The sequence below is a fragment of the Scardinius erythrophthalmus genome, assembly GCF_964197995.2.
Source record: "Scardinius erythrophthalmus genome assembly, chromosome: 14".
Lineage (NCBI taxonomy): Eukaryota > Metazoa > Chordata > Actinopteri > Cypriniformes > Leuciscidae > Scardinius > Scardinius erythrophthalmus.
This window is the reverse complement of record NC_138234.1, coordinates 27,629,119-27,657,039: the sequence shown is the minus strand read 5'-3', so window position 1 is coordinate 27,657,039 and position 27,921 is coordinate 27,629,119. Positions and strand designations below refer to the sequence as shown.

Genomic DNA, 27,921 nt, shown 5'->3' with positions numbered 1-27,921 from the left:
TGCAAGATATATAGTCAGAATTGTGTGAAATAAAGTCGCAATTGCGTGTTTTAAAGTCAGAATTGCGAGATATAAAGTCAGAATTGTGTGAAATAAAGTCGCAATTGCTTCTTATAAAGTCAGAATCGCAAGATATAAATTCAGGACTGCGTGAAATAAAGTTGCAGTTGCTTATAAAGTCAGAACTGCAAGATATAGAGTCAGAATTGTGATATAAAGTCGCGTTATAAAGTCAGAATTGTGAAATATAAAGTCAGAATTGTGTGAAATCGTAATTGCTTCTCATAAAGTCTAAGTGAATTATTATTTAACTTTTACATTATTTGTTAACCCATGGTATTAATACAAACTACACAATAGTAAGAGCTGAACTGTTGCTTCATTTATCCAATTTAGAAAAAGTGCTAATTTGGAATTCCACCATGGAAAAAGTGGGCCGGTCTTGGGCCTGAAACTCCCGGGCTGAAAAGGGGCCCCACTCCGGCCCTGGGCTTTAGTGTGGTTAAACTCAACTGAAGTGCTAAACCAAAACCAGAAACATGTTCCACTAGTTGGTCACTTGTTCATGTTGTGACAAACACAATCTCTCAGCTTTATCTACAGTGGAGGTTTAACCTTAAACCGCAAACCAATGTTTTTATCCGTCAGTTTCTCATAGGAAACAGCAGCATGCAGGGATGATGCTCCTTGTTTGTGTTTCTAGATCTACACTTTTAACATCAGAGCATTCGATTATGCAGTGAAACAAGGATAGCACTTTCACACTAGAAGTTTATATTTGAATGTTCAACAATGACTAAGAGGGTCTTGAGTGGTGAAGTGTGGTGGGGGTGTGACACGGCGGTTGACAAAAGGAGAACGGGTGGTTAAATTCTCACATCAAAAGAGCTTTGTTGGTTTATAGCACCCCACCCACACCCGTCCTCCATTATTTAATTGTTAATCACTATTAAGACCTGCTAAACCTCAGGTGCAAAAGTAGATGTATGTGATAAAGTTACAAAATAATAACAAATTTCCTTTGCATTTCATTGAGTTTCTCTTTGTCTGTCTTCTATGTTCTATTGCAATCCAAATGATTAAAATTAGGATAATGCACTTCAACAAACCATCACTTTAAAAATACATTGGCGCATGTAAAACTATTTTAAATACGTTTCAAAACTAAAATAATGATTATTATTATTATTAACATGGCCTATGTTGATGCACATAAAAATATTTAGCATTTTTCTCTGTGCAGTGGTGATACGCCACTCTGAATTATTATAAATGGCCTACAGAGGGCAGCAGAAAAAAGACCAGCAAATGTCTAAAATATAATGTAAACTGTTATAACTGATGAAATGTACAGTGTTATTGAATGTGCGTAGTAAAAATTGTTTTTTTTTTATATATTTTTCAAATGATGTCAATAATAACTAGCCTTTTTAAACTAGCCTGTCATTTCTAAAAATAAGACAATAATTATGTTTTTTTTTTGTTGTTGTTGTTGTTGTTGTTGTTGTTTTTTTGTCTCTGGATCTTGGATTTTTTGACAGGACGCCCTTGGTGGTTAAAATGGGAAACTACACCTCCTCTACACTCACCCTCAACATCGGAGCCCCTCAGGGCTCTGTCCTCAGTCCCCTGCTTTAGTCCCTCAATACCAGCGACTGTATGGCTAAACACAGGTCTAACAAACTAGTGAAGTTTTCTGACACAGTGTTGTTAGGCCTCATTAGTAAAAACGATGAGAAGGCCTACAGTACCTTGAGGAAGTGGATTATCTCTCTACATGTAAATGTAAATAATTTACATAAAACTCTATTAATAACATCCAAAAGTTTTCCCTGTTAGTTCAAATAAAGCAAAATAAACAAAGCAGGCCAAATGCAAATATGAGCATGGAAACAGCAGCAGGCCATCAGGCCCAGGTTTCATTCAGAAATCATAAAACATACCTGTTCATCATGATAACTTATATTATTAGTGTATTATAATATATAACGCATAAATATAGAATTAGGGAGAAATACTACTTTTTTAAACAGAAAGTATTGTAGACTTTTCCATTTCTGCACAGATGTGTTCTAGATGTCATCAGATGTACAGTAAGTGATGTCTACAGTAAGATGAAATAATCAGACATGTGCAGCCGGTGTATTTATTAATCTCAAATTTACTTCAATATTATCATGACTCCTGAGTCAGAAGTTGACTTTTGTCATCTGAAAATGCTTAAGTAGACTTTAAACATACTCCAGTTACAGTTCTTGCAAATAAAACATTATCTTTAATATGTTTACTAATATTTGCTTCAAGCTAAGAAAAAAAAAAGAATCTTAAAACACAGCTTCTAAAACAGAGAGATACTATCACTGCTTTTTCTACTTTAGTCTACAAAGTTGCGTAATCTAATAGCAAAGATATGGATTTTGCATGTGTTTGTTTCATGTCATTTAAGGCAAGTGTACATCAGAGTCTCTCAACCACTTTAATTTGCCTAGTTTCATTTCAGTGTAGTGTATGCGATGTAAACACAGCAAGAATGTGAGTATATTGAGCGTAGGATGGATAGCTTGACTTAATTGAAGGATAAACAGTCCTTGTTTTGCTAGTGCAGAATGAGGTGAAGATACAGATGATCAATAGAGATGTGAATGATGAACAGGTTTAGAGCTAAAGATAGATGAGCGTGGAGTATAAAAATATAATGATCACACAGGTAAGTCCATACAGGTGTAGGCGAGTCCTTATGCTGACTCAATGTGAGTGTGCACAGTGAGGGAGGTGAGGTATCAGCAAACACATACAGGTGAAACATATTTTTGTTGTTCTATGAAATTGGTTAAAGTTACTCTATAAGCCAAAAATGTATGTGCTCTCATAATCTTTAATCAAAATAACTTATATCCCTCTTGCAGCGACATCTCTTCTCTGATGATGCGTTTACTGACGCCAGGGTGCTAGACAACCTGTCAATCAAATGAGATCACAGTAATAGCAAACCACAACCATCCAATCAATACCTGAAGGTCAAAATCAAGACCCGCCCTACTTTTTTTTCCTCATTTCTCGAGAGTAGATGGCTACTTCAAGACAACACGCACACGTCACAAAGCTCAAATCAAGAGAATGAAGGCAGTTCTGAAGTCAAAAGTAGGTCCAACGCAGTTCTAGGTGTACCTAATGAAGGCAGTGTGACTGTGTATTATTACAGTTCAGTGTTCTTGAGCCTGCAGCGTTTACGTCATCACTTAACAGCCAATTCCTGATCCCCACGGTTTCAAAAAAGCGGTTGAGGGAGTGACAGTAAATTTGACATCTTTCTTTTTTGACTGTCATAATCTATCCCTCTGTGTATTTTTCTTCTTTTTGGAAAGTCCTGGAAACATTTGTTCTTTTGCTGTTAGAAGAAATGGTGAAGAAAAATAATAATGATAAAAACATTTGCTGTCTTCTACCACTGTAGAAGTTTACGTCATCTATGATTTCCGCTATTGAGAACCATGGAAATGTCTGATGAAAGCAACTACTTTCCTGGGAACAGGGACCATTATGAACAACAGGCTCCCTGCATTGTGTGTTTGTCAGAAAACTATCAGAGGTTGACAAAGTGGCTGGACAATGAGTCAGTTCTGATGGGCTCCAGTGTCCATGGGATAAATCCTGAGACGGTCAGCGAAAGAGAAGCGCCATGTTACTCTGCCTAGACTTCTTGTTGTGGCTAAGCTGAAACAACAACAGGTGGATTTGACTTGATCAGCTTATACCCGATATCAAGCTGTACAAGAAACTGAACCATCCATTCGGTCCTGCATTTCTTTGACCTGGCTGCCACAAACAGCAGGATCACATAGAGCAAAGACCATTAGATGTCCAGAGAAGGAGAAACTGCAGTATGTTGACTTTAAGCTGCTGCTATAGTTGAAATGATGCTCAAGCAGAGTGTGTTTAAGGTCAACAGGTTCACAAGATGTCCAGTGATGATGATGAGATGAGCCTTCAAAGAAGAGGAGGCCTGTTGAACCACAGCCAATTGACCATGTCAAAAAATACGAGGCTCTCTGTTTGCCAAAGATGGTGGAGGCAGAACATGGATTACGGTTCAGGAGAGAAGGATGCAAAGGAAACATTTGTCAAATGTATCAGATGTTTGTGTGCGTTTCAAAGTAAAAATAAACTGCTTTCCTGTTGTACCATGCATGAGTCGTTGTTAGTGCTGTGTGTGATGTAATCTGCTCTCTTACCACGTCACATTCCTGAAGCGCCAAAACAATAAAAACTCACAAGCCAACTCAATAAGTATAATGCACGCGCAATATGTTTTGCGAGATTTTGAAGTGTGCATTCGATGGACACTTTACCATCCCATAAGGCCACAGGAGAGGATTTGTGAATGGCAGTGAAGCGACACGACTGAATGTTGTACGTCCAGATTACATTCATACTACACACTCTCATACTATAGAGAATGTAATTTTTTCGCTCTTTAACAGTGCCTGGATTCGTGTACACAATAGCCTACTGATTCACAAGCTTGGTAACTATAGAGCTGATTAAACTAAAACTAAAAATGTCCTTTCCCAGTCACCGTACCCCAACATATGTCATGATGAAAAAATTATACCCCAAAATATTACATGAAGACAAAATTCCCTTGCTCTTTGCCTCAGTGGAGGTTTGAAGGTTTTCTGATTGAAAGCAATGCGCTGCCACGTCACTGGACCCTTTTTCTGACGGTATAGTGACCCGAGGGAGAACAGGTAGACTTTTTAAAGAGGCAAAAGGGGAACAACCTTGACCGTCACCAAGTTGGGACAGGTGTTCTGCAATGACCATTTCAGTTTTAAAATCAAGTCATGCAGGCCTATTATAGGTCCAGAGACATCGCTTTCGAAAGTGTGGGAGAAACATTATTAATCATTTACATTGACATTTTTTCTTTCCATCTTTAATTTTTACGTAATAAACACTAATCTAGAAGAAATCATTATTTTATTTTGTGCGCATGCAATTTGTGTGTAGGACAGGTTTAAATTAGCCTAGCCTAAATTTTGGTATTTAACATACCATTTTAAAAATACAACAGCCGTTCTTTATATTTTTGTACATTACATTTCGCGAAAGTAGCCTACTTTCACAGACCAAAAATATTTTTCATTTCTTTTTTTTAAATGTTGCATCTTCGCCACACTCCAGCACAGCAGGCGTCGCTCGCTCGCTATTCATTTTAGTTTGCAACCCGGCAGTAAATTTATATACCGTACGAAGAAGAGGTCGGGGTCTCGTTTTCCCAGATCTGTTTTTGAGAAGATTAGTATTTCAGTAATATTAGTGTATATATATATGTATTATACCGGGTCACCATGGTCATCGGGTATGTTTATGATTTTTTAAGGAAATCTGTATTTACAAAATACAAACGCAATTCGTACAAGAAGTCTTGATGTAAATGCGCTCGTGTTGTTTACATTTGGCCTGGTTTGTTTTGTTCCTCATTTGCTGTTTTAAGATAGAATCAACAGGAAAACACTTTGTACGTTATTAATGCTTTAAACATGGATTGATTAATTAATGATTAACGGGCTCATCTGCAGGAAAATGTCGGCAACTATTATTCTGCCGCGGTCATTAGCAGGTAGCATTAGTATTTTGAATTTCAATCTTTTGTGTCCCGATGCATGCGTGCAGCTTTATTTGAAAGTCATTTGATAATGCCTAATCTTACAGTGGATTTAAGATATTCAAGTTTTCACCAGTAGGGTAATATGGGTAAAGATGCTCCTATATATATATATATATATATATATATATATATATATATATATATATATATATATATATATATATATATATGAAGGATGAAGATGCAACCTCCAATATAAAATATTAAGGGAAATACATGGAAATACTAATTTATTTGTAAATTTGATGCAGTTTGACAGTTTAGTTGAACAGTGACCTCCACACGAAGGCACCATGACATCAAAATTGAGTATATATATATATATATATATAATGATTTATCCATGCTCATCAATATTTATTTTAGTCATGTGTCTCGTAATCTTTAATCTAAATAATGTCCCTCTCTTTTGTATCCACATCTCTTCTCTGATGACGTGTTTAATGACATGAGGGCGGGACAACCAGAGCCAAAAAAAATCAAGTCCCTCCCTACGTTTTTTTCTTGTTCGAGAAGCTGTTTCACTCAAATATACTTAACAATAGGGAAGAAAACACTATCGCAACTTCCGTATCATGCCAACTTTAACCTGAATCACAGTTATAGAGAGATTCATCTAAATTACACTAATATCTAATTATAAAATTACACACATAGTCTCTTCTTGTTCGTGATTTGTTTAAAATACATGAAAGGCGGTACTTGTGTCCAATGAGAGTTTAGTGTTGGTGCGGCTCCCGGTCAAATCACAGAAATGAAAACCAAGGAATTCACAAAATGTAGTGTACTAGCTCACTGCTTATTGTGTTCATAGTCAGTTATTGTGATAGCACAAAAACTCTGATTAGCATGAATGACAAGACTTTTATCATATTGCATCTGCTTAGTTTTGTTACTTTTAGTAAAACAAAGTAATTGCAGTCAGTTTAAAGTTTTTGCAATATGTAATTTTTCCATTGTAATTTAAACTTAAAAGTAATATTTAATGATGAGTTCCCTCGAATTTTCGACATATTCATTAAGGTGGCCTTAAAAAGATTTTTTTTTTTAAATGGGTATGAAACGGAAGTTGCGTTAGACTTTTGCGAGTGAAACCGCTTCTATAACAAGAAAAAAAGTAGGGCGGGACTTGATTTTGTCCATCGCAAATAGAGAGGATCATTACAGTTTGCTATTGGTCGATCTCATGTGGATTGACAGGATCTCCTGCCCTCGCTCCAAAAAAACAAGTCATGCTTTTAGTTTGCCCATCCGCCTGACTGGCTGTTGGTGTTTTAGCACGTTAGCATGACATCACAGCAAGTCGGACAGCATTTGTTGAACATGCTGTACTGGTTGTGATTTAAGTAGTTAAATTAACTTGTTTTATTCTGTTTCTGCAGTCGTGGCTTCATCTGTGTGTTTGCGGTGCTGATAAACAAAGGTGAGCATCAGAACGACACATCAGAAAGATAAATTCACACAGACTGAGTGTTTGACAGTTTGTGTTGTTTCAGTGTCTCTGCAGGAAACAGTAGAGGCTGTTATTGGCGGTTCTGTTCTCCTGCCGTGTTCTTACACTGAACATGATCTGAAACTTCAAGACACGGATGTTCATTGGAGACACAATGGCAGCGAGAATGTGTATGATATTGTCAAGGGTAAAGATTCTCTACAGTTACAGGACACAGACTACAAGAACAGAGCTGAAACATTCCCTGATGAGTATGAGAGAGGAAACTTCTCCATCAGACTCATCAATCTCACTCGCTCTGATGCAGGAGAGTTCAGCTGCCTCATCTCTCACTCAGATGAACTTCCGACTGTACTGCTGATCATCACCGGTGTGTAAAAATGCTTGATTCATGTATGAAGTTGGTAGCACTTTAAAATAATGGTCTGTCATTAATAGGAAACCATGCAGGAAGTAATGCAGGACAAATTCTTGTTAAACACTTCAGATACTATGAACTAATATGAAAACAAGCTTAACTAATCAGTAAGTAAAAGCAAATTTAGAACTGAGATACTTCTTTATTTTACTGATAATTAATAATTACTGAATGAGATGAGCCTCAATAATAACTATCAACTATCCATAATGAACTATAAGAATTACTTAAAGGGGTCATATAATGGTACATGCACTTTTACAAGTTGATTGCACTGAAATGTCTTTTGGCAGTGCCTGTACACAACCATCCTATCATGATAAAAATCCATCCAGTGGTTTTGTTTTAATCTCCTTATATGTTTGACCCTCTCTGAAATCAAGCCGTTCGATATTGTGACGTCATAAGATCGTACGCCCCTCCCACTATTGTGATTGACAGCCGTGTTTCAACACAAGACCCGCCCTGAGCGAGCTGTGACAGCCGTCATCATACTAGTCCGCCATTGTTGATATGCTGGAGTAGAATGGCGTCTAAGCGATTGTGGTGTTCTGTTCTTAGATGAAATAAGGAACACAGCAGTCATTTGGATGTTCCTAAATCCGAGCCGTTGAAGAGTTTTGTTTTTGAAGCGATATGCCCAAAGGATTGACGCGGGGATTCCCTCACGGGGATTCCCCACGATCGTCCATGCTTTCATGTTTGCGCAAATCATTTCACACCAGACAGCTTTACAAACGAGAAAAAACGGATCGGTACCAACGTGTTCCTGCTGAACCTCCAGAAAATGTGAGTGTAATGTTTTATTAACCTTTATATTAGTATTTATAATAATCTTTGTGAAATTTGCAAACCTTGCTGCAGGCTTCACAATGAATGCATCTAAGGTTTACACTCAGGGTACATTACAGCATGTTTTCTATGTACGACCTTCTCAATATAATTCATAATCCCACGTTTATAATGAACAACACGTGGTTATTGTGTTAGAAACGGTGTACGCACAGAACAGAGGGGCGGGGTGAGCAAAGCTCATTATCATTTAAAGACACATGCACTCAAACAGCGTGCTGAAAACAGCTGTTTTTGACCAGGTAAAATTAGTGTTTTCTTACAATACTAATGAGAATTTTTAATTAAAGTATATTACAAGCTTTTAATTTAGACCCTAAAGAATCATATTAGCTTGTACAAAAATGCCATTATATGACATCCTTAAAGCCTGCTGTCCCCCTACTGACCTAATGAGTAAACATTACGTGAAGCGCGCTTGACAGACGGGATTTAAAGTCCCCCTGTAGACAATTTTATCCCTTAAAACTCATCTTTGATCAATAGCTTGAATTTAACTCTACACCCTTGCTTCATTTAGTATATGTGGAAGCATGAATATGCCAATAAGCCCCGCCTCCACTCACTCACACCAGCTCAGATCGCTGGACGTCGTTTGAAGTGGAATAGTCAATTATACAGGCTTGTCTACAAGTCAATGTATCAGAATGGTAATGCGCTTTATGTATTGCTCTCCACAACATCGGACACATAGCGGTAATTAATATGATCAGCCTTTTGCTTGACTATGTTATCAAACAGCTAATAAGGTGTTGCTAATGTTACACAAACCGGTTCGCCCCCTCAGAGTCAGGCAGCTGCCTTCTAACAATCATTATCCTTAGAAACGCTTTGAACAACTTCAATATATACATATACACAATTCACTCTGTTCTGTTGATATGAAAATTCTGGTACATTTAGCAATACACCAGGATAACGTGGCTTCTCTTGAGACTCTCCTGATTCACAGCAGTAAATGATATGCTAAAGCCCGCCGGTGCATTGACCTGATTGGTTACGAGTAGTTTGTGACGTTAGTAACCGCTGATTTCAAACCGTGTTTTTTAGTCTGTCTTTGATTCACCGCAGTTTTAAGGAGAAAATACTCAGCAATGGTGTTGACTTACTGTATGACTCTGCACATGGTTTGTCTCAAAGCCACATAGACATATAAACAACATTAAAAACTTGATTTTCACCACAGGGGGACTTTGTAAACTTTGTTGTCTGAAAACCCATGTTTAGTAACTTTGAAGATGAAAAACGTACCAAGCAAAATGTTCTCTTGCCATTCCTGATGTCACTCACAGTGTTCGGCTGTTCTTGTGGCTGTCAGCAGAAACGAAAGCTTCTGCTCTCTATATGTTTTACCATTGTCTCCCTTCACGTTCATATGTAAATTGTGCAAGCTTATTTCGTCCAGTAGATCGAAAGATCTGAAAAAGCCCATACTGTGTACTAGTGCTGGGCGGTTTGACCAAAAATCAACATCACGGTTTTTTTCTAAATTATACCGGTTTCACGGTTTTTACCGTTTTTTTTTTTTTTTTTTTTTAGCATGATGGGTGTTAACCACATTTTCTACTGAGTGAGAGAGGAAATACTGGAGTAGATTTACTTATAATGCCCTATTTTATTGTCCAAAAAATCCACACTAATATTAATAATACAGGTTTGCAAGGCTGTTTACAAAGAGGTGCCAGCAGGACGCGCTTTAGGAGCGGCAGAAACAGTGGTTTCCCCGGTAACGGCTGTACACAAAGCAGCAACGCTCATAAACACTGCTTTATCAGGAAAGATAAAGAAAGATTCAATCGTAATACCAAAGAAACTTTTCTAAAGACCGTCAGTTCACTTCAGATACGTCAATACAGTATAAAAACACGCGCGCCGCGAGAAAAAAAGACACTCTCACCCCCACACGTCTCGTGCCCATTCTAGTCAATGCTTGTGTTTCAGATCGAAGCTTCCCAGAAGTGGCTCTCCGCGCCGCTTCGCTAAATATAGGCGCCTAGTCTATTTTGACGCACCGCGTGGAGGACGGAATAAAACCTTGTCGCAGCTGTAATGCGCCGCAGACGTGTGTTGTAAATGAGGGGTGAGACTGTGACGCGCAGCGCCGCGTTCCGATTAAAGCGACATACACCGGTATTGCGGTATATTAAAAATTCATATCGTAACAAAAATAAACACCGGTATTCGGTATGAACCGGTAAACCGCCCAGCACTACTGTGTACCCACCCATAGACCCTCACCATAAATCAGGACAGAAGTGTTTGAAAGTGGACAAAAGAGACGTATTAAAACACCAGGTGTAAACGGGTGTGTCTCCCTCGTCTACTACTACTATCGACCTAAAAGGATAGTTCACCCAAAAATCAAGCGTAGCGTTAGTTCTGGCAGGTCACGTTAGTCAAGCTCGCATCAACTGACTGTCAGCTGATCCACATCTACCTGTAGGAATACGACGCCTATCACCGTATTCATATATAAGCTTCTTCAGTGTTATCAGCAGCTATCGCGTTTCTCAGGAGCTAATTAGCCTCCTCCATCCCCAGCTCCTCCTCTCGTCAGTCAGGATTTGACATTCTGATTCCCCTTGAATCAGAAGAAATTCTTGAATTATGTTGTACTTTAAAATACATTCATGTTGGTTCTGTACTGTTTACCCTAAGGGGGTTATTGCTGCTCTCCCTGCTCTTATCCATGCTAGGCTTCATGGATGCGTAGGGAGTTCTCGCCCAGAACAGAACCATACCGCCAATCCAAACTATTCTAATTGTCAATCGTATTTGACGGTAGTGGTCCTGACAGAAATGAAAATTAGCCCATGATTTACTCACCCACAAGCCATCCTAGGTGTAAAAAATTCCTGGCTCTTCCAAGCTTTATAATGGCAGTGAATGTCTGTTTCTGTTTTGAAGTCCATAAAAGTGCATCTATCCATCATAAAAGAGATCCCGGTGGTTAGTAAAGGCCTTCTGAAGCAAGCGATGCGTTTGTGGAAAAATATTCATATTTAAAACTTTATAAAGTAAAATAACTAGCTTCCGGCCAAACGAACATTTGGACTGGACTTAATTGTAAAGCGCAACTTATGCGAGTAATGCGACGAACTGCTGATATTTACGCTAGGCCATGACGCACTACGCTACTTCTGACATAACAAGTTTCGTAAGTAGACTGAGTTTGGCCGGAAGCTAGAATTTTACTTTGTAACGTGTTAAATAGGAAAACATTTCTTACACAAACGCATCGCTTCACTTCAGAGCCATGTGGAGCACTTTTATCATGGATAGATGCATTTTTATGAACTTTAAAACAGAAACGGCCATTCACTGCCATTATAAAGCTTGGAAGAGCCAGGATATTTTATTTAATATAGCTCAGATTGTATTCGTCTGAAAGAAGAAAGTCATATACACTGAGGGTGACATGAGGGTGAGTGAATCATGGGCTAATTTTCATTTTTGGGTGAACTATCCCTTTAATACCAAGTATACATGGCCTAATTCGTAATTAATCGCCTTTTTTACTCTGAATATAGTCATAAAATAGTAATTTTCACTTTAAAATAATGGTCCAGATCACTAGTAGTTGCTAGGTAACTAGGTGTTTGTAGGTAGGTGTCACTAGTTAACACTTGAGTAATTGGTGTATTTTATTACTATATTCAAAGTAAAAAAGACTATTTATTTTGTCTTAGACACACGATAATGTTGTGATTAGCATTAATTGGAAATTCTTTTTAGTTTCTCATGGTTAGTTGATATTGAGGCTAATCTCATTCAGTAATTATTTAGAACCTAATACGAAAGTATCTCAGTCCTAAATTTGCTGTTACTTACTGATTAGTTAAGTTTGTTTCCATATTAGTTCATAGTATCTGAAGTGTTAATGCAGTTCAACTCATCTGTCCTGCATAGTTGCCTATTAATGACAGACCATTATTCTAAAGTGCAACCATGAAAGTTGTTAATTAAAAAAAAAAAAAGTAAGTTCACTAGTTATAGTCTTGCCATTATCACAGTGAGGTATTTTGTTTGTTGCAGAATCAACAGCAGGAAAAGGAAGTAAATCCACTGAAAATGAAAACCCAGAAGATGAAACTGGATTGGACAGTGTGGAGACTCCATTTAAACGGTTTTTCATTCCATTAATTGTACTAACAATAAGTATACTGACTATAAGCTGTTTAATTGTATTTTACCTGAGAAGAAAAAAACAACAAGCTCTCTCATTCTCCCCTGTCAGGACTCAATACAAAAAACAGTGATTTAAATGACACGTCAGTCCTAAAAGTTTCAATTTTCTCATTCTCACTGTATTTTTCAGCTGTCACGGGGTCTTTCTGGTGCTTGTGACTCTGCTTTGAGCTGTTACATTATTGCCTTAAACACAGTTTTTTCTTGCTGAATCAAACACTGAAACAGTAGGTTTCAGGTAAAGGACCAATGAGTCTGTCAAGGTTACTGCCTTAATTCTGAACAAGTGTACTTCGTGTTTTGGTGGTCAATATTAAATGTATTTATTATAAATTATATAATGCATGTTAAAATTAAAACATTTACCAAATGTGATTTATATATATATATATATATATATATATGTATGTGTGTGTGGACAGTTTATTTTTTTACTTGTTTAAAATCTTTTCCTTTTACAAGTTTTTATAGACGAAACTATGACAGTTTTACCCTCCCCTGCACTTATTTAATTATGTTGCTCACAAACCTAATGTCTTAATTACTTAATGTAAGCCTTAATTCTTAGTGTCTTGTAAGAATGTAAGATGCTATAAGAGGTCCCTTAATAATATCAGAATAATGTTGGATGTTGTTGATTACTTGGATCTGATTTCAGAATAGAGCTTTACTTTATTTTTTTAATTATTATTATTATTTAAATTTTTTTTAAGCTTTTCATTCTTAATTTCTTTTTCTTGCCAAAAAATAATGTTGGTGTTGGTCCGATTTCATCAAAGCAATTCAGACACACTTTTACAGTTAATTTTTTTATAAGACCAACTTGTCTTATGTCCGACACAGAAATCCTCCCAGTGAAGAATAAAGTAACTTTTCAATTGTTATTGCTAAGAATAAGAGTACATTTTTTTATTATGGAAAAAATAAATCTTTGGTTTCTTATTGTAGAATCTTGTTTCTCAGGGGTAAACATTTGCGCTCTAAAGCTGAGACTCTCCACTTGCTTGTTCAATTACTTCTATTTATGTTGGTATAATTATGGTATTTAAAGTATGAAAATAATATTCTTGGTTTTAATAATTATGTTATCTTGTGTGTGTTTTTTTGCTATAGTTGAAATGAACAGCAATGATTGAAATAAATAAATGTAATCAAACTTACGTGAGTGTGATAAGCTTCCTAAATTTCATTCTGCTCCTCAAGTGAAACTTCCTGATCTATGTGTCAAACACACTGTCGTCATGACTTCAGTTTATTATTACTGAAAACGCACAACAGGAGCTTCCAGTTTTAACCTCCTCCCTGACCTCCAGCGAAACCAAAAGAGAGTGAACTTAGCATTCATTTGCAGAGTTTTTTTTGTTTTGTCATTTGCCTTTCAAATGTTTAAGAGCCCTGGATGCTGCTGATAGAACATAAAAATAGTAGATGCTCTTTCCTGAATGAATTAATGAATAGTTGACTTTTACAAGAAATTACCTTTATTGTGATTTTTTGTTGTCATATAATCTGAACTCATTCTCTTGTTTTCATCCCTACAGACTGCGCAAAAAATGTAATTTTCTCTGACAATGTAATGCAAAGACTTTTACATAAATTATATAGTCTTAAAAGAACTTTTATGTAAGGGAAGGAGAGTTAAACTGATTACAGTCAATAAAACCGGATGATCGGGTCAATGGGCCAGTGCATTATCTTTATGATTTGCAGATCTTTATCTTTTATAATAATATAATATAAATATTGAAGCCCAATGTTTATCGATAATTGAACAAGAATTGATCAGTGAGGAAGAAACTATTTGAACATGGTTTTACTAAAGTTATTTAAAGGATTATTTTCTGAATTATGTCTCACACATTCCTGTCATGTTTTGACTTCAGTTTGTCACTGTTAGAGCATGACAAGAATGCAGAGCTTCCAGTTACATACTTGCGCGGGTTGCACGACACCATTTTCAACTAAAACATATTTTCATCTTGAGTGAAATCAGTCACATTGCCATCTACTGGCCTAGCATGAATACGTGTGAACAGGGATCGTTTTGACAATGGACAAATTGCCGGTTTGACAAAATCCGTTTTTAGTACATTGTTGTGTATATGAGGGGTCATTTACACGACACTGTTTTCAACTAAAAACGTAAAACATTTTATGTGTTTTGGCCGTTAATTTACACGACAACTGCGTTTTGTGGGCCTGAAAAGGCAAACTTTTGAAAACGGGTTCTAAAGTCAAGCTTTTGAAAACGATACTGTTATCATCTCTAAACTACAAAAACGCAAATTTGTAAAAACGGTGATGTCATGCACATGCATATTACGTGTTCATTCCATAGATATCATATAAAGGCTAGATGTCTCGTCCGCGCTGCTGGCCAATGGAGCTCGACATCCGCACACGGCGGCCATCATACGACAGGGTGCTCGCTCACTCATAACATGGTGCATGTACTTTTAAATAACCATAACTTGCTCAATTTTCTACCGATTTTCAAACGGTTTGGTTTGTAATAAACGTCAGAGATGTAGCTATTATACTGCATTCATATGAATAATTATGTTCAAAATGTTTAAGCATTCAGAATTATAGCCACGTTAATAACGTTTGTAAGAAACCAAACCGTTTGCAAATCCGTCCAGATTTCAGCGAGATAAGAGGATTTGTGTGCGTGCTGCTCACTCACCTTAATTCACAGAGCCCTGTCCTAAGATGGCCGCCGGTGATGCCGGAAGTGACTCCGCCTTAAGACATCTAGCCTTTATATATATCTATGTTTATATATATCTATGGTTCATTCTATATGCATTTAGTGTTTCTTTACAAAGTGACATTGCCACCTACTGGCCTGGCAGCATGGTACAGCGTTTTAGTCGTTTTCACGGATCATTGTGAACGGTGGATCGTTTTGACAAAATGGAAAGTGCAAACTGGAAGAAAACAAAACTAGAGGTATTTCACATTTCATGGAAAGAGAGCTCGATTGCATACAGAGAGGCCTTAAAAGCTGCTAGGTCTGATTATTTTTCAACCCTATTAGAAGAAAATAAACAAAAGTTTCCAAGCAGCACAGCAGTAATGACTTTATGAACTTCTTCAATTATAAGATTGATAATATAAGGGAGAAAATTATAACTATGCAACTGCAACGTGATCTCATGAGAATACGTGTGTATTTTTAAAGTGTAATTCTACCATACATACATTTACTTACGTTTTATACACACAGAAACGTATAATACTGACGTATTTACAGCGCTAAAACATAAAATATTTACGTATTAACAGCACAAAAAAGTAAATTATTTATGGTAACTCTACCGACATATTTGTACATATTCTTATTTATGCATATTAAAATCGTGGCATTAATGTTTTGACTATTGCATTTCAAATGTCTTATCAATTACGTTTTTAGTCTCATTTATTAAATACAGTTTACTCAAGAAAAAGGCTAATAGCATTTCGCTCTGTTCGTGCCTTTCGGAGGATTAGCCTACATGCAGTTTAACAGGAATACACTTTAAAACCTTAAAAATACCTTATTTAATCGTTTAACCATTTTGTAATATTTAGTTTATTTACAGTGACACACAAAATGCGTTTTCTCCAATAGAACAATAATAGGCCTACACCAAAACCCAACATAAATTCACACAAGACATCAATTTTATTAGCTTGATATTTAATCCAAATCTTTAGAATCCATACGTTTGCAAGAAAGAGATCCAAATTCAGCCCTTTATCCAGCGAGTGATCTTCATCTCCATTTCACAGGCTATCAAAGCAGCGCAGTCCGTAACTGTCAAATTCCGCGCTCGTGATGAACGACTTTTGGTACCGGTTTTGACATTTTCGCAATAAATAAATTATTGTGATTACGCGTTGTTTTTCCTCATAATTGTAGCCTATGTAGTTTTAAGAAATTGTTATGGGTAGGTTTAGGGATAGGAGTAGGATTAGCTGCTAAAAAAATCTTTTAATGCTATATGGTTAATAAAATTGCCATTTCCCTACATAGTGCAGCAGATTAGTAAAAAAATCGTTCACTTTGGTATAGAAGCATGAAATTTGGCACAGATACTCTCTAAGGGCCACTATTTTGGAAAAAGGCGTTGGCCACTCAAAAATTCAATATGGCGGCCATTTTTCAAAATGGCCGCCATTGCTATTCAATGCTTATTATATCAATTATTCAAACAGTGATCCAAGCATAAAATTTGATACAAATATACTCTCTAAAGGACATGTTAATAGAAAAAGATGCTTGTCCCTCAAAAATTCAAGATGGCCGCCATTTTTAAAGATGGCCACTGTTCTTGTCGAATATTAAGGTGAGACATGGCAGGCAAAAACATTGTTTTTTTTTTTTACTGGTCAATTTTGAGATTTTTGGATATTTGTCTTCAATAACATGTCTTCTTTCAGACTGTGGTGAAAAAAAGTTCAAAAAACACATTTAGATCTTTATTTTACTACACTTTGTCTGTTTGCGTCTGTAGATTTTGCGTAAATTCAACAAAAGTTGTCGTTGTAAATCCTCCCGCCGATCCGCGATCTCTGTCTGCTCTCTGTCTTCACAGGCACCGCTGGAAAGCTCTCTCTTCACTGTACAATGCTGTCGGATCCAAATATGGTCATTTCCTTTTTATCAGCAACCAATCGCGAAAGTAAAAGGGCTGAATGTGCAATCTCATTGGCTGATGATAAATCTTTAAAGCCCGTTTTCTCAAAATGACCTTTCTCTCATACTCCAAGTCTGAAATCTCCACTTCAGTAGCACCTATATACACCAATCTTTCCAGTCTTGTTCCTAATTATATTGTGAAGACATTTACAGAGGGATCTGTAAATATATTTTTCCTAGGCTGATTTATATAACATTTTATTCCAAAAAACATGGCGAAAATCATTTTTTAAGGCTATTGACAGTATATTATGATTTACAGGATAACAAAAGTAGATATCCATAAATGCCTCTGTATTTTTTCCCCATCTAATATGTGAACACAATAAAAAAATAATTTTTAATCTGGCTTTATCCAATACTCAGATTTCGTTTTTTTAAATATATACAAATTAGCGCATATTTAATTAGATATTGCCTAATTTGCTAATTTAAACATTAAATTACAGAAAACTTTTAATACATTTTTTTCTCATCTTAATGTAGGTAATCAACTGGGAAAGTTTCATGGTGATATCTGCTATTTTTTTTTACCCTATTCACCCGTAGTGTCTCGCTTTAATTATTTAAATTGTTAAAATGGTGATGCAGGCATACAATTAGGCAGAAATACTCTTCAAGGAACACTCTTTTGGAAAAAGGTATGTGCCACTCAAAAATTCAGGATGGCCACCATTTTCAAGATGGCCACCATTTCTGTCAAATAGTTATAATGTCTGCTTTGTCTGCCTCCTCTTCTTTGACCTGTCCAGCTTAGTTAAACTTGCCAGAGATATAAAATGCCCGCCGGCATAGCTCTCAGGTTCAATGGAGTTCATACACAAGCCTCTCCACCACGGCAAGGTGTAGTCCACAGAGAGGAAGGGCCACTGTTAGAAAAAAGGATACGCTACTGGTACAGGTTGCACATACAGTGGGGAGAACAAGTATTGGATACACTGCTGATTTTGAAGGTTTTCGTACTTACAAAGCATGTAGAGGTCTGTAATTTTTATCATAGGTACACTTCAACTGTGAGAGACGGAAATCCAGAAAATCACATTGTATGATTTTTAAATAATTAATTTGCATTTTATTGCATGACATAAGTATTTGATTACCTACCAACCAGTAAGAGTTCCGACTCTCACAGACCTGTTAGTTTTTCTTTAAGAAGCCCTCCGGTTCTCCACTCATTACCTGTATTAACGGCACCTGTTTGAACTTGTTACCTGTATACCTGTACACCAGGGCCGGAGTGGGGCCACTTTTCAGTGTGGGACCACTTTTTTAGCACTTTTTCCAAATTGGATAAATGAAGCAACAGTTCAGCTCTTACCATTGTGTAGTTTTTATTAATAACATGGTTCAACAAATAATGTAAAGGTTAAATAATAATTCACTTAAGCTGAGAAGTTAACAAAAAATGTTCCACTATTTCACAAGGATAGGTTGATAAATTAACAAAAGCAGAAAGAAAGAAAGAAAGAAAGAAAGAAAGACAGAAAGAAAGAAAGAAAGAAAGAAAGAAAGAAAGAAAGAAAGAAAGAAAGAAAGAAAGAAAGAAAGAAAGAAAGAAAGAAAGAAAAAGCATTTGAAATGTATCCCAATCTTCCACTAAGAGGCATATTGGACAAAAAATATTCAAAAATAATGCTTTTTTAATCAAAAAACGTGATACCTAATGACATTTGAGGTTATTAAAACAGCAAGTCCCGCCCATCGACTGCCAAAAATAAAAGTGTTCGAGCGAGCAAAAGCAGGAGATCAAGAGTGTGGGGAATGATCATGCGCGCGCGAGGGCTTGCATTGCGTGCAGAGGAGATGTCATGCGCGCGCTCAGGGTTTGAATGAGCTCGCGAGTTACCGTTTCCTCGCTTGTAGATCTGTTATCCTCTCGCGAATGTCATTTACTGCGCGCGCCAAGCATCAGTTGTGCGCTCCGTTCATTTTGTCATTGATTTTCCGCCATAGGGCCGGCCCAGCTATCGGTAGGCGCCGGCGGTGCCGCGGTAGCCTACTCCTGAGAAAACGTTTTGGAAAAGACGGGCTATGGACCCAACCAACTCTATGGGAGGGGAGGGGAGAACTCCCTCTCATGGTACAACCCATGCAGAGGCTGTGCGCTGCGGTGTCAGAATGCGGAACGTGTGTAGCCTAATGTAACTAACGTGACAAATGTAAAAAAAAAAAAAAAAATCCTGGACCGGCCCAAAAGTGAAGCGGCCCACCGGGAATTCTCCCGATTCTCCCGATTACCCACCCCGGGCCTGCTGTACACACACTCAATCAAACAGACTCTAACCTCTCCACAATGGCCAAGACCAGAGAGCTTTGTAAGGACATCAGGGATAAAATTGTAGACCTGCTCAAGGCTGGGATGGGCTACAGGACAATAGGCAAGCAGCTTGGTGAGAAGGCAACAACTGTTGGCGCAATTATTAGAAAATGGAAGAAGTTCAAGATGACGGTCAATCTCCCTCCATCTGGGGCACCATGCAAAATCTCACCTCGTGGGGCATCAATGATCATGAGGAAGGTGAGGGATCAGCCCAGAACTACACGGCAGAACCTGGTCAATGACCTGAAGAGAGCAGGGACGACAGTCTCAAAGAAAACCATTAGTAGTAACACACTACGCCGTCATGGATTAAAATCCTGCAGTGCACGCAAGGTCCCCCTGCTCAAGCCGAAGCATGTCCAGGCCCGTCTGAAGTTTGCCAATGACCATCTGGATGATCCAGAGGAGGAATGGGAGAAGGTCATGTGGTCTGATGAGACAAAAATAAAGCTTTTTGGTCTAAACTTCACTCGCCGTGTTTGGAGGAAGAAGAAGGATGAGTACAACCCCAAGAACACCATCCGAACCGTGAAGCATGGAGGTGGAAACATCATTCTTTGGGGATGCTTTTCTGCAAAGGGGACAGGCCGACTGCACCGTATTGAGGGGAGGATGGATGGGGCCATGTATTGCGAGATCTTGGCCAACAACCTCCTTCCCTTAGTAAGAACATTGAAGATGGGTCGTGGCTGGGTCTTCCAGCAGGACAACGACCCGAAACACACAGCCAGGGCAACTAAGGAGTGGCTCCGTAAGAAGCATCTCAAGGTCCTGGAGTGGCCTAGCCAGTCTCCAGACTTGAACCCAATAGAAGATCTTTGGAGGAGCTGAAAGTCCGTATTGCCCAGCGACAGCCCCGACACCTGCAGGATCTGGAGAAGGTCTGTATGGAGGAGTGGCCAGAACCCCTGCTGCAGTGTGTGCAAACAAGAACTCAAGAACTACAGGAAACGTATGATCTCTGTAATTGCAAACAAAGGTTTCTGTACCAAATATTAAGTTCTGCTTTTCTGATGTATCAAATACTTATGTCTTGCAATAAAATGCAAATTAATTACTGGATTTTTGTTTTAGATTCCGTCACTCACAGTTGAAGAGTACCTATGATAAAAATTACAGACTTCTACATGCTTTGTAAGTGGGAAAACCTGCAAAATCAGCAGTGTATCAAATACTTGTTCTCCCCACTGTATCTGCGAGAGGGAAGGCGGAAGGACCATCAGAATTAAGACTGGTTTCAACAATGTAGGTGATCAGTTCAGAAAGAGCCATAAGAAAGATGGCTGGTTGAATCGTTTCACTCTGTGACTCTTTCTCAAGCCTTCTGAGGTGGAGTTTCTCTCTGTTGTAAAGATGAATGAGACACAAATGATGGTATTCCAGCTCCTGTGCAATGGCATCAGCACCACTTAGTTGAGACAATAATTTAGCATCATTCAGTGTTTGTGCACATTCATGTAGTCTGTCATTCAGTTGCAGTGTCATTACCTGACTTAGGTCAGATTCAGGAGATATGTTATCACAAAAAAAGCAAACCTGATCATCTAGACTTTTCTGCATCATGGTTCTGCGAGGCTTTGTTTGGCCTTCATCTGTCTCACTACATTGAGCATCGGATTGTTGCTTCTGGGCACGAAGTAACTTTGTGTTGTTGAACCGAAGTCGACAATTGTAGTGATACTTTGCTTGGTTCCTTCTCAAAGTAGCTTCTATACCACCACCTTCATCCAGTCGTTCCAGGTCCAGGGTCATTGGCATTTTGTTCATCTTGTGAAAGAGTGGAATGTTGGTGGCAATCATTTTATAGCCATCATGTTGAGAAACATGATGGGTTGGTGGTGATTGGAGGGGTTCCTTTGTGTCTGTCTGACAAAGACAACATTTCATCCAATCAGTTGGCCTCTTGGCTGACATGGGATTTTCATTTGCCATTTTGGAGGTTTGTTGTCTGATTAAGGTCGAGGGGTTATCCTTTCACCACCTCAATCATAGACATAGTACACATTCAGGTATGGGATACAACTAGGTACGGGTCACCTACACCTAGCCCGATCATTCATCCAGTGCCATTTAAGTCCCGTGTGATCTGTACACCTTCCAGATAAGCATACATGAACAAGTCATGTATTGCCCCGCTTACCCTTGGTTCGGCTCTCCCACGCTGGCACAACCTGTCAATTCGGGTGCGGTTTAGGGACACTAAACTTAGCTATACTATTACTACTAGTCAAGAACTACAGTGAAAGTAAAACTAGATCAGCTGACACTGAATCCCATGCTGAGTTCCACAGCAGTGAAGTCACCAGTGTGCCCTGGTTGTGTAATGACGTTCACTCTATTAAACAAAACCTTCCTTGACACATTAAATTGAGCTCTGACAGAAATGGTGGCCATCTTGAAAATGGTCGCCATCTTGAATTTTTGAGTGGCACACATCTTTTTCCATGATAATGTTCCTTTAAGAATATTTGTACCAAATTTCATGATAGCATCACCATTTGAAAAAAAAAATTAAGGATTCAAGAAAAATGGCGGCCATCTTGAAAAATGGCGGCCATCTTGAAAAATGGTTGCCATCTTGAATTTTTGAGGGACAAGCACCGTTTTCCAAAAAAAACATTCTGAAGAGAGTATTTTCACAAAATGTTATGCCTACATCACTGTTTGAACGATTGACATAATGAGCATTTGACAGAAATAGCGGCCATCTTGAAAAAATGGCCGCCATGTTGAATTTTTGGATGGCCAGCGCCTTTTTCCCAAAGAGTGACCCTTAGAGAGTATCTGTGCCAAATTTCATGCTTCTATACCAATTTGAACGATTCTCTTGAAATATGCCATTAATCTGCTGCACTAACACATCTCTGTACGTTTTATCCTTTTTATATTCAGTATAAAATGGGTAACGTTATGTTTAGGTTGGGAGTAGGGTTAAGGAATCTTCCATTTATCTATAAAACGGTAAAAGGTAAATTATAAAGATATCTTAATGATATGAAAGATTCGTAAATATTTAACGTTTTGTAGCTGTAAAAACGTAATAATGTTATGTTTAATTGTTGCAGATACGTCCATATCATACGTTTCAGCATCTATCCAAACGTACAAAACGTACATTTTCTATCTTTGAAAATTACGTATTAATACTACGTATTAACAATGAGACCAGGCTGGCAACTGTCTACTACAATATCGCATCAGGGAGAGCATTGTAGTCTCCCTGAGGAAAAATTTGATTCATTCATTGCTATAGAAGAGGAAGAATTCGTTAAACTCGTTAAATCATCTAAATCAACAACATGTACACTCACCTAAAGGATTATTAGGAACACCTGTTAAATTTCTCATTAATGCAATTATCTAATCAACCAATCACATGGCAGTTGCTTCAATGCATTTAAGGGTGTGGTCCTGGTCAAGACAATCTCCTGAACTCCAAACTGAATGTCAGAATGGGAAAGAAAGGTGATTTAAGCAATTTTGAGCGTGGCATGGTTGTTGGTGCCAGACGGGCCGGTCTGAGTATTTCACAATCTGCTCAGTTACTGGGTTTTTTACGCACAACCATATCTAGGGTTTACAAAGAATGGTGTGAAAAGGGAAAAACATCCAGTATGCGGCAGTCCTGTGGGTGAAAATGCCTTGTTGATGCTAGAGGTCAGAGGAGAATGGGCCGACTGATTCAAGCTGATAGAAGAGCAACTTTGACTGAAATAACCACTCGTTACAACCGAGGCATGCAGCAAAGCATTTGTGTAGCCACCAGTGATGCGCGGGTCAATGTATAAACAAACCGCACCCGACCGACGTTTTCAACTAACCCGCCCGCAACTCGGACCGCAAAAAACGAAAAAGAAAATATTGTACCCGACCCGCTTCCTGACCCGCATTTTTTTTAAAGTAGGCTAGCTATAATGCTCATCGTAGCGTCTTAATATAACTTAATATTCTAATTTTGTCAAGAATTATAAAAAATCGTCAATATAAGCTCATAATTTGTACTAAAATAGTCTAAATGTTTAGTTTTAAAAACAATTTTAAAAAGCTGGCTATGTCTATTTTGATGTTTCTGCGCAAGTTCAGCAGACAGCGAGGTTCGGGTTTGTTCCGATCAGAGCTCGTGAGCGGAGAGCGCATTTCTGAATATTCCGCTCCGCTCATGGTCGCTCGCCCAACCCAGAATGGCCTGCTGGTTCGAAAATATGTGGAATAAGGGCTGCCTCCGACTATTTTTTTTTCTTGTCGACTAGTTGTTCATTTAAGCCATTCGTGGACAAATCGCCCCTTTATATTAAATTAATTACTTAAATAGGCTAGCCTACAGGAATAAGCGTAATGACCGCACGCTTAAAGCGTGCCACAAAGAACCGGTTAAAGTAGGCCTAATGATTATGAATGTGTCTAAATTAGCAAGGAGACATTTAATTGTTTAGTAATAAACTGGTGTTTTCTGTGTCGCTGCAAAGATGAAGTTGACAATGCGGAGATTGCGGACTCGCCATGAACGCCAGAGAGAAATGCACATTTCATATGGATTAGCCTACATAATCAGAGAGTATAGCCTATTTATTTTGGTTTGAATATTTTCGTTTAAAAGTAGACATTTCAAGCTTTTTGTAATATATAGCCTATATTAATCAAATCTGTGTGGCACAAGTTGAGTTTCGGCGCCCTCCAGTTCACATGCAGTACTGGCGCCTTATTTTGTCTGCTATTGCTTCTTATTTAATAAATACGGGCAATTGATTGATAAAACATTGATCAAAATTAAGATACAATTTATACAAAACGAAAATCTTTTAAAAAGAGTTTTCTATAAAACAAAACTTAATGAAGTCGTCAAAATCATGTTTTACCAAAAACAGCGCCGTTGCTAGGAGGGCGCCAGCGCCTCTGCCTCTCAGCGCCTCTGCCTCGCGAGTGGATGATAGCCCTGAAGACGCCTAGCAATGATATACCTTTAGTGGTAGTATACCTTATCGCAGCGCGCTAAGAGACAATGTTATCGGAAAATGCAGCCCAGGTATATGCATAATGGAGATCCCAAAGCGCTCTTCTTTGGTCAGAACCATGGAGAGCGATCGCGGATTTACTTTTACAATGCAACACAATATTTAAAGAGCATCAAGCTATTAAAATCTATATTATGTATACGCACAGATAATATAACAGTAGGCTATATTAGTCAATATTTTTTTATTAGGTTAAGCAGTGATTGGATAACGTTTTTTTATTTTATTTTTATTTAACGTTTTTAATTTAAGGCCCACCCACAATTGGTCTGGCTTATCCAAAACTGGAATCCTGGCGCCGTGCCTGGTTGGTCGTGCCAGTTTTGTGGTTATCAAATGTGTAAATAGCATCGCAAGAAGTAGCCTAGACATGACAAAGCCAGCACTTTGGTCATCATCTTTCATTATTTCGGCAAATGTCTCCCACACTTTGCTCTTTCTATTTGTGTATTTGCGGAGCTTCCACTCCCCAGTCTTCACCTTTTCTTTTGCCGCCTCCATCTCTACCTGCAGACTGAGCTTGTGCGTCATCTTCGCGCCAGTTATTCAGCCAATAAAGTGTAAATTAAATTTAAAACGTATTCATAGAAAATTGTGTCTAGAATTATATCAATTACAAAGGTTTAATTGGCATCTTTATTTCAAACGACCCGACCGACCGCGACCCGAATATCATTAAAAATATTTTTGGATGACTCGTAACCGCGGGTGACCGCAGGCACCCGCTCATTTCGGATCAACCCGCGCATCACTGGTAGCCACAACACGCACAACCTTGAGGCGGATGGGCTACAACAGCAGAAGACCCCACCAGGTACCACTCATCTCCACTACAAATAGGAAAAAGGCTACAATTTGCACAAGCTCACCAAAATTGGACAGTTGAAGACTGGAAAAATGTTGCCTGGTCTGATGAGTCTCGATTTCTGTTGAGACATTCAGATGGTAGTGTCAGAATTTGGCGTAAACAGAATGAGAACATGGATCCATCATGCTTTGTTACCACTGTGCAGGCTGGTGGTGGTGGTGTAATGGTGTGGGGGATGTTTTCTTGGCACACTTTAGGCCCCTTAGTGCCAATTGGGCATCGTTTAAATGCCACGGCCTACCTGAGCATTGTTTCTGACCATGTCCATCCCTTTATGACCACCATGTACCTATCCTCTGATGGCTACTTCCAGCAGGATAATGCACCATGTCACAAAGCTCGAATCATTTCAAATTGGTTTCTTGAACATGACAATGAGTTCACTGTACTAAAATGGCCCCCACAGTCACCAGATCTCAACCCAATAGAGCATCTTTGGGATGTGGTGGAACGGGAGCTTCGTGCCCTGGATGTGCATGCCACAAATCTCCATCAACTGCAAGATGCTATCCTATCAATATGGGCCAACATTTCTAAAGAATGCTTTCAGCACCTTGTTGAATCAATGCCACGTAGAATTAAGGCAGTTCTGAAGGCGAAAGGGGGTCAAACACAGTATTAGTATGGTGTTCCTAATAATCCTTTAGGTGAGTGTATGTTAGACCCTATACCGACTAAGCTACTGAAAGAGATGCTTCCAGAGGTCGTAGATCCTCTTCTTAATATCATTCATTCATCTTTGTCATTAGGATACGTACCAAAAACTTTTAAGCTGGCTTTGATTAAACCGCTTGTTAAAAAAAAACACAACTTGATCGTACAGAATTAGTTAATTACAGGGCGATCTCGAATCTACCTTTTCTGTCAAAGATACTAGAAAAGGCGGTATCCTCACAACTATGTTCCTTTTTAGAAAGAAATGATATCTGCAAGGATTTTCAATCAGGATTTAGACTGTACTGTAGTACTAGTACTAGATAGTACTGAGATAGTACTGACTGTACTGTAGTACTAGTATTTAGATAGTACTGAGACAGCTCTCATTAGAGTCACAAATGATTTGCTCTTATCATCCGATCGTGGTTGTATCTCTCTATTAGTGTTACTCGATCTTAGTGCTGCATTTGATACTATCAACCACAACATTCTTTTAAATAGACTCGAAAATTATGTTGGCATTAGTGGAAATGCACTAGCATTGTTTAAATCATACTTATCTGACCGTTATTAGTTTGTAGCAGTAAAGAGATGTCTCATCGATCACAAGTTCAGTATGGCGTACCACAAGGCTCAGTACTAGGACCGCTGCTGTTCACTCTGTACATGTTACCCTTAGGAGATATCATTAGGAAACATGGAATTAGCTTTCACTCTTATGCTGATGATACTCATCTCTATATTTCTTCACGCCCTAACGAAACTTACCAATTCACAAAATTAACAGAATGCACAGCTGATATAAAAAATTGGATGACTCGTAATTTCCTACTTCTAAATTCTGAAAAAAAAAACAGAGATTCTAATTATTGGACAAAAAACTTCCTCACGTAATAATCTAGAATACTGTCTAACACTTGATGGCTGCTCTGTCAAGTCTTCGTCGTCGGTTAGGAACCTGGGTTTGCTCTTTGATACCAATCTTTCATTTGAAAGTCACATGTCTAGTATCTGTAAAACCGCATTTTTCCATCTTAAAAATATATCTAAATTACGTCATATGCTCTCATTGACAAATGCAGAACAATTAGTCCATGCATTCATGACATCAAGGCTAGATTATTGTAATGCTATTATGGGTGGTTGCCCTGCACGCTTAATAAACAAACTACAGCTGGTCCAAAACGCAGCAGCTCGAGTTCTTACCAGAACCAGGAAGTATGACCATATTAGCCCAGTTCTGTCAAAACTGCATTGGCTCCCTATTAAACATCGTATACATTTTTAAATATTGGTGATTACTTACAAAGCACTAAATGGTTTAGCTCCGCAGTACTTGAGCGAGCTCTTAACGCATTATAGTCCTTCACGTCTATTGCGATCTCAAAATTCCGGCCAGTTGATAATATCTAGAAATAGAATATCAAAATCAACTGCTGGCGGTAGATCCTTCTCCTATTTAGCACAAAAACTTTGGAACAGTCTTCCTACCGGGAAGCAGATACACTCTGTCAGTTCAAAGCTAGACTAAAAACACATCTCTTTGACCTAGCATACACATAACACATTATAGACTTTTATAATTCAATGTTAGGCTGCATAGAGTAGGTCAGCCGGAACCGGGAACACTTCCCATAAATCCTGATGTACTCGTTACATCATAAGAAGAATGGTGTCTACGCTAATATTAGTCTCTCTGTTTATCCCGAGGGTTAACCGCAGTCCGCCAGATCCAGGCTGTATCCAGATCTGATGAAAGACCTGCGCCTGGACGTGACGACAACGCAGTCCTGAA

At 38.3% G+C, this 27,921-nt stretch overlaps 1 protein-coding gene across 1 annotated transcript; it reads left to right on the top strand.

Moving 5' to 3' along the window:
* The first annotated feature begins 5,182 nt into the window (after window positions 1-5,182).
* LOC308702453 (T-lymphocyte activation antigen CD86-like) lies at window positions 5,183-13,741 on the top strand. The gene is made up of 4 exons (XM_081385304.1): window positions 5,183-5,362; window positions 7,054-7,094; window positions 7,168-7,494; window positions 12,430-13,741. Exons 1-4 carry the CDS (start codon window positions 5,352-5,354, stop codon window positions 12,651-12,653), a joined length of 603 nt encoding a protein of 200 aa, XP_081241430.1. The 5' UTR covers window positions 5,183-5,351; the 3' UTR covers window positions 12,654-13,741.
* The last annotated feature ends 14,180 nt before the right edge of the window (window positions 13,742-27,921 follow it).

Excerpts from the sequence above, each read along its gene's own strand:
- LOC308702453 (XM_081385304.1), top strand. Across the intron at positions 7,095-7,167 it reads TGCGGTGCTGATAAACAAAG|TGTCTCTGCAGGAAACAGTA; the intron begins GTGAGCATCAGA and ends GTGTTGTTTCAG. Across the intron at positions 7,495-12,429 it reads TGTACTGCTGATCATCACCG|AATCAACAGCAGGAAAAGGA; the intron begins GTGTGTAAAAAT and ends TGTTTGTTGCAG.